General features: G+C 42.5%; 1 protein-coding gene across 1 annotated transcript; it reads left to right on the top strand.

Moving 5' to 3' along the window:
• The first annotated feature begins 6,379 nt into the window (after nucleotides 1–6,379).
• rbp4l (retinol binding protein 4, like) lies at nucleotides 6,380–7,564 on the top strand. Its single transcript, XM_085358161.1, has 4 exons — nucleotides 6,380–6,496; nucleotides 6,589–6,725; nucleotides 7,146–7,258; nucleotides 7,341–7,564. The coding sequence occupies exons 1-4, from the start codon at nucleotides 6,380–6,382 to the stop codon at nucleotides 7,562–7,564; spliced, it is 591 nt and encodes a 196-aa protein (XP_085214287.1).
• Nucleotides 7,565–7,851: the final 287 nt, after the last annotated feature.

Genomic DNA, 7,851 nt, shown 5'->3' with positions numbered 1-7,851 from the left:
CAAGCCTGTCTGAGCCATCCTGTCGGTCAGAAGAACACAGCATATGGATCAATAAATGTGCTGGCGAATTGGGTGTGCTGCTCGCTTTTATAGTGAGATTTGCATATGTTGTGTAGTTATGTTTGCTAGAATGGTCGTGACCTGGTGATTGGTGTGTAGAATAGTGTCATGTGAGAGTGCGAGCCTCCCGCAGTCCCTTATCATGACAGAGCAAGCTGCTACCGCCCTCAGGCAGGCCGGCATCCCCTGAACAATCCACAGGCAGCACCTTTGAGTGGCGGAGGTCAGCGCTCCCTTTAATTGAAAGAGGCTGTCATTTCTGTGGACCACAGTATTCGAGGAGGCTTGTCTTTTTTACAACAGTCACGCAGAATGTGGTCATGAAAAGAACAGTCTGGTATCCACTGTCTGCAATAGTTCACCATGCCTAAGAAGGACAACATTTCCTTCTGTGTAGTGGGCCGAGGGACGGAGGTCACAGCTTTGACCCTGTCTGCAGTCATGGAACGTTTTCCGTGAGACAGTGTAAATCCCAAATATTGAACAGAAGTCTGACAGTACTGCATTTTCTCTGCTGATGCCCTGTGGCCAGTCTGTTGGAGGTGCTGGAGAAGCATGTGTGTAGCAGTTTGACATAGTTCCTCACTCGGAGCACAGAGGAGGAGGTTATCCAGTACAGCCCTCCGGAGGAGTGAAGCTGTCCAGGGTAGCACGGACCACCATTGAGAAAGCCGCAGGGCTGTCTATCATGCCTTGGGGCAAACGAGTCCAAGTGTACTGCTTATTTCTATGTGTGAATGCAAATAACGGCTGTGTGTCTTCATGCACAGGTACTGAGAAAAAGGCGGAACACAGGTCCACCACGGTAAAATGTATAGCTGTGGATGGAATAGATGTCAATATGCTGGGAACGTCTGAGAGGTGGCAGAGGCATAATGACTGCATTAATTTGCCTTAAGTCTTGTATGAAACGCCATACGCCAGGTTTGTTAGGCTTTGGCACAGGATTGACAGGAGTGTTATATGGAGATACTGTGGGCTTTATTACTCCTGTAGTCAATAAATCTCCTATGATGACATCTAGGGCTGAGGCTTTGTCGGCAGAAATGGGACATTGCTTGACATATACTGGCTTGTTGTTTTTCAGCTGTGCGTGATAAGGTGTGCAGTCAATAAATCACTGGTGTGAGCAGTTATCAGGTTGTTGAACAGTGTGAGAGAGACAAAAGTGTGGCTTGTTATATTTGTACACGTTTTTTTTTTTTTTTTTTTTTTGGCACAGTGTGTGACGTGGAATACCAGAAAAAGGATGTTGAGTTCATTCTCTGCTGAGGTGTCCAGCTGACACAGAGGCTGTTCCTTCTCCATCATGTCGGTGCATAGCAAAGAAAAAACATAAGCTGTTATCAGTGTCAGCAAACATTTCACCCTTTGTGTTAAATGAAATACACAAATTCAATTTTGCTCTGGGTGTCTGCGGCTGCTGGAAAACTGAGCTAAATTTGCACCTCTAGCTTGTCTACCTTGTGGGTTAAAATTCGGGTTGTAAGGCTGCCTAGATGTGGAGCCATTATTGCGTGCTTCTTGTGGTTGCCAGTTACCTTGACTGGAAGAGCTCCGCTGACGCCTAGTGGCAGGAACTTGTACTGCGTTCTGTGGTCGAGGCGCGTGTGCCCTGTTGGAAGCTGCAAATCGACACTCCCTAGACCAATGTCCTATCTTCCCACAGCAAAAAAACACATATCTCTACTCTTATCTTTCCGTCCTCTGAAACTTCCTGGCTGTGCTGGAGCGGATGATCCTGCATACATTAGTTTCTCACTTTCCTCTGAGCCTTCAACATCAAAATTCAACATCATCTTAACACTTTTTAGCTTTTGTGGTAGTAGGGAAAAGATCTGCACTAGCCTTCAGTTTTACTGACCTGTTTTCTGGCGATAATCGTTCGGGATAGGGTTCCGGAAATAAATTAGAATGCATTGAACTTACAGTTCTTAAGTTGTAAACAAAGTCAGTCACGTAAGTACTTCCGCATGTTCTGGATACGTAATCATGGAAGTCTTCACCGATTCGCGGACGTAGGTTACACGTCACCGGAAGTGGGAGTTGTACTGAGCCGTTATTTGTGATTTTATATTTTATTTTATTATTTTTTGGTTTTACAGGTAATTTCGATTTTTTTCTCGGACCTGTCTGAGTTTTTTGAATTATTCTGACCCATGTTCAGTGATTTCCAGAGGGGTTTACACGCTTTGAAGGATTTATGTTAGTATTTTGCTGTGGCACAGCTGAGGTTACTTTAAATTTATTGCTAGCAATTTTTGTTTGGGTGAGCAACTTCTCACTTAACGAGCAGCTTCTCGCAATACAACAGGCAACTTCCTGTGTCTTTCTGCTTTTAATTTACTTTATTCGGGGACTAAGGAAGTCGTCAGTGTATCTCTCTGGATCACTAAGTGAAACTTCGTCAGCATATCCCGTTTCTTTTATAGATCGATCACTGAGAGAGGTATAATACGGTCTTATATAAATATTAAAGACGTGTATTTACCTTCGTCAGCCAATCCCACTTCTGACACCAAATTGAAAGAAATCTCCGTCCCGGGTTTCTCCATGGATCGGGTTTCCTCCAAGGCGTGAGCACCGATAAGCAGAGTTCTGTATAAAATTAATTATTCAAAGTAAGCTCAGGTATGCCGTTCAGCAGGTTAGTTACAGCGCCGGGAGTAGCTCGGGAGAACAAAATGACACAGAAACTGCTTCAGGTTGCTCTTCCAAAATCAACTCAAAGGTTTATTCAGTATACAACAGTTTATATAGAGGAAAAAAAAGGTTCGTGTGTCAGCAGATTCTCAGTTCAAACCGGTACAGACCAAATAAGGAAACATCTTCCTGCCTTCTGAGCAAAGAAGTATCCTTTGTGTAGTTTATCAGTTCAGCTACAATTTATGATCATTCCAGCAAAATACACTCCTAGACATAGAATACAGAGTTCTTTCATTAGTGAATTCTGAAACAAACCACCTGGCCTTTAACAAGCTCTTTTCTAGGAGATAAAGAAGGGAGGATGGGAGTAAGGAAGTGATCTCTGTGGTGTTTTCGACCTTGAGGTACCATCCTGTGATTCTTACACATTAATTCTTGGGTCACAGAGAAAGAGAAAAACAACTAGTAAATGGGCCTTATTGAGTAACAGTTTTCCTGTATAATATCACTATAAAACAATATCCTGTAAATGCTACCATGGTATCAAAATATCACAACACCTACACACTCTAAAGAAAGGCTCACAGACCAAAACGCCAGAAGTGTAAAAAAAAATTACCTGAAGATCATTCTTGAGATTTAAAGTAGTTGAAGGTCAAACAATGACACCAGTTTTTTTTTTAACTGTTAGTAATTACTGTGGCCAGTTTCATAACCTTTACATACACATATACCACGCTTAGATTTTTTCAAGGTTAAATGAAAATACAACAGTATTATAAGGGAACTAACTGTATTTCTTCACATAGGAATTTAACGATGGTGTAGAGTACGTATTTTTATCAGGGATCTATTTCTGTTCTTACAAGCAGGATTAAACTGTATTCCTCCAGTCAGTGGAGAAAATAGAGCTGCTGTCTTGACTGACTTGTCTGTGTGTGTCCTCACTGAAGACGCTGTTTACTTTCGGAGCTGCACTAGTTTACACCGATTGCTTAATTTTTCACCGGATATCGGATTAAACAGGATTTGTAACAGTAGTAAGTCGAATATAAACAAACAGACACTAAGGTAAATTTTAAAACAGACACCTGTGGATATTATTACATGATGTAAAATGCCAGCAGTAATCTCAGGTGACCAAGGTCAATCCAGGAAAGTAGAAATCACAAACAGGGGTCTGTGTGTAAGTTTATGAATAACAATGCGATGTCCGGTATGTTCTTGTGGGCTTAGTTTGTACTCTTGTGAGGCCAATTCTCTGAAATTACCAAAATTCTTTAAAATATATATATTTTTTTTAACAGGTGGGGCACATTTTCTTATTTTACTCATCTATCAGTATTTTTGGACTTTTTTAAAGAGCATTACACCTTGATTGTTCAGCCAAAACAAGATGACATAACTAGATTGTCTACTTTTATTCACCCTCTCCTGCCTGGTGGCCTGAGCTAGTGTCCATTAAATTGTGCTTATCAATGAAGTGCATCTCAGTTGTTTACAACACTTTCCAGACTTGCCAAAGTATCAAAGCAAAACAGAATACAGCTCACATCTCAAATCAGTGTTTTCTGACCACGTTTTTATTATGCAGCTGATAAAAACATAGGTTTTTTGGTGGTTTGAGCTCCAAGTTGTTCTTTTTCTCTCACTTCACACACAAATGTTGCATGTGGGATCTAAGATAGAGCTTATTTCCTTACTGCATGGCTGTTTTTCAAGAAATGCATGTCGGAAAAGGGAGCATGTACTCATTCTTTCCTGTTTGTTTTCTCATCCTAAACAGACACGGAAGTTTCTCAGGTGAATTTGTACTATGCTAACACAGCACTTTTCCATTGCTGAAATTGACTTTTGACCTCTTGACCCTTTTTTGACCCCAAACTCTTTTGTTTTTGCCATTATTTTATCTACTAAAAAGAAAAGACTAACCTGCTTCCTCATAAAATACCTTTTTGGGTTTATCAAAATCCAGTAAATTTTGGAATTTTCAATTTTTCAATGTGGTGTCACACAGTGATTTTAGTCTCCCTCTGTCTTCATTGTGTAGCCTGGCGTTTTGTCCTTTAATTAAACTCCCAATAAAGATTCCTGGTTTTAATAAAATGGACAAAACAATCCAAACAATTGACCTCATTGTCACGGACCCAGCTCTGGAGGACTCGGGGTCCGTGAGCAGTTTTGACTCACCTCCCGTTGATATTGTTGTTATTATTATTTTGGTGATGTGTGTGTTTTTCTGCACTGTGCTGTGTTAGTCTGTGTCCCACTCATATGTATAGGCAGGGTATGGGTGTGTATGTCTGCGGGTGTGGCTGGAGGATGGAGCTCAGCCACCTGCAGGCCTGAGGGGTGTGGCCCTGCGGAAGGACTGGCCACGCCTGAAGTTCATGCCACACCTGTTGGTGATCAGGGCTCGTCGGGGGAGCTACTTAGGAGAGAGTTGGAGCTCCCACCGGCGCGGGATCATTAAGCTAAGACTCCAAGTCAGTGTGTAGCATTAGGAAGTGCGGATCGTGTGTGTGTGTGTGTGCGCGTGTGCGCGCGGGTTCAGTGTTTAACGGCTGCTTCTGTATTGTCCTGCAGGTGAAACGAGGGACCAGAAGGGCAGCACGCACAGGGTGTGCAGTAACACAACAGCGGGGAGCACGAGCACAGACGTCGGAGGGAAGCACGCACATGGGGTTCGAGGGAGCAACGGGGAGTTATTGTGTTTACAGCTTTCCACTGTAAATAAAGAGCACTGTTTGCATCGCAGAGTCTGCGTTTTGGGTCCTCCTTTCCCCACATCCCCACGGTCTGCCCTCCAGACCGTGACACTCATTGTTTGGATTTCAGACATGCATTTTCATTACTATTATCAAATCTCTAAGTTTAAAAATCAACCACTGCTTGTATTTTGCACACAGTCAGACACATTTCACTTGCCATCTGTTGGCAGCATGTGTCTTGTTTTACAGCTCTTCCAGTCACTTACATAATGGTCTAATTGTTTTTATAGTAAGTCTTGGGCAGGTTTGAAGGTAAAAGCCAGATTACGTTAAGGATTTCAGACGAACAGGATTAGCTCTAGATTTAAGCACCTTATTTAGTCCCAGGCAATGAAAATCAGCCATAAGCTTGTCTGTGGTGCATGTATATAAAGGCAGCTTCTGACACAAGACCCAGCCTGGTGGATAACTGCACACAGAAAACTTATTTTTAACTCCTATTGCTAATTTAACCCAAAACAGGTATGACATTGAAATATTTATTTGAAAAAAATATCCTTTCAGCTACTTTTCGGGAATTTCTTTTAATTCTGTCAGTCGTGATGATCAGAAATTGTGTGATTTATGTTCCTTCAGCTCCCGTTAGGTTTAATTATTGAGAGTGGTGAGCTGGACATATATAGCTGTGAATTAGTCATTTTCCTATAGTCTTACATGATATCATTAATGATAGACTGGAACATAGTGCTCGAGTGTAAAATGAGATCTGACTGACTGTATCTCCGATTTTAGTATACAGACTCCAGGCGTTGTCGTGAACTTTCCAGAAATGTTTTTCTTTCATCGGTGGAACTTATTCATTCAAATTTGTATTTAACAGCCTATTACAATGAATACTGCGGGCTCTCTTGTACTGAATCTTTGATTACTCTGAAAACACTGATATATAAGTTCATTACAGAATGGGATCCTCTAAGCTTGCCCTGCTGTTGGTCTTGGTGTCCTGCGTGGAACGCTGTCTGTCTGCCTCCTGCGTTGTTGATAGCTTCTCTGTGAAAGAGGACTTTGACCCCAAGAGGGTGAGTGAATTTAAAATACACAGACAGCAACAATGATGAACAACAAAAGGATAATTTCTGACTTTGCTTTTCTCGTTTCATTTTCACTGAAGTATGCAGGGAAGTGGTATGCACTGCAGAAGAAGGACCCTGAAGGCCTGTTCCTGCAGGACAACATCTCAGCAGAGTACACCATCGATGACGATGGCTCCATGACCGCCTCCTCCAAGGGACGCGTCACTCTGTTTGGGTAAGTTAAAAGGTCGGGTGCAGATTTTTTGCCCTCACAGTTGATGTATGCATCCATATTGCTGTATTACACTCATTATCTCATTATCTGCTCATTATCTGTAAGACCTGATGAGGTGAAGGTAACTTGAACCTTCAGTTTATCAGGTCAGCGGTTAAGAAAAGCTTACACGTGGTGCTTGAGTTCCAGTAAAGCTTTAAGACATAAACACATACACTTTTTAGAAGAACATTCTGGACAGCATTAGCTGCAGGCTTGGCTTTCTCAGGATTAGGAAGGATTAGGAAGAAACACAGTTTAGAGAGAGGGTTTTTATACAGGAATGTAAGCTTAGATAAGCATGCAATGAGCTAGGCTTTGTTTAGAGAAAGTGTAAAATATAGTATTAGACATATTTGTGTTTGTATCACTGTTTCGCAGCTTCTGGGTTGTGTGTGCTGACATGGCTGCACAGTACTCTGTACCTGACCCTTCCACACCCGGCAAGATGTTCATGAACTACCAAGGACTGGCCAGCTACCTGTCCAGTGGAGGTTGGTTCTGCACACTTGAACCCTCCCGTATATTTCTTTTATCCCCTCATTCCTCCTCACACTCCTCCTTTCTATAACTCAGGCGACAACTACTGGGTGATTGACACAGACTACGACAACTACGCCATCACCTACGCCTGCCGTACCCTGAAAGAAGACGGCAGCTGTGAGGACGGCTACGCCCTTGTCTTTTCCAGGAACCCCCGTGGCCTTCCTCCCGCCATCCAGCGTGTCGTCCGCCAAAAGCAGGACGATATCTGCATGGCTGGAGAGTTCCAACCTGTCCTGCAGTCTGGAGCCTGCTGAATCGAAAGGGATTAAGAGAAAGAGTGAGGAGCAGAAGAGTGTGCCAGCTAGCTGCAGTCTAGGTGGTTTGACACCAAGAAGTGGGAGAATGTGAGAGTGAATGTGCATGAGGAACACATGAAAGTAGAGGAATATCTGAGATCTTCCACTGTTTCTCAAATCCATCTACTGTCTGTTAAAGGAAAACATCAGTCTTCCAGAGTCTCGTGTGAATGTGAAAGCTAAAATAAATGTTTTTTCTAAACAAAATATGTCTGAAAAACATCCTTCTTTATGCTGCTCAAAAA

Source organism: Diplotaxodon limnothrissa, linkage group LG7 (genome assembly GCF_057381915.1).
Source record: "Diplotaxodon limnothrissa isolate DT_005_m linkage group LG7, D_limnothrissa_male_GT1.1, whole genome shotgun sequence".
Classification (NCBI taxonomy): Eukaryota; Metazoa; Chordata; class Actinopteri; order Cichliformes; family Cichlidae; genus Diplotaxodon; species Diplotaxodon limnothrissa.
Note: the sequence above shows the minus strand (reverse complement) of the source record. Positions and strands in the feature narration are given on the sequence as shown.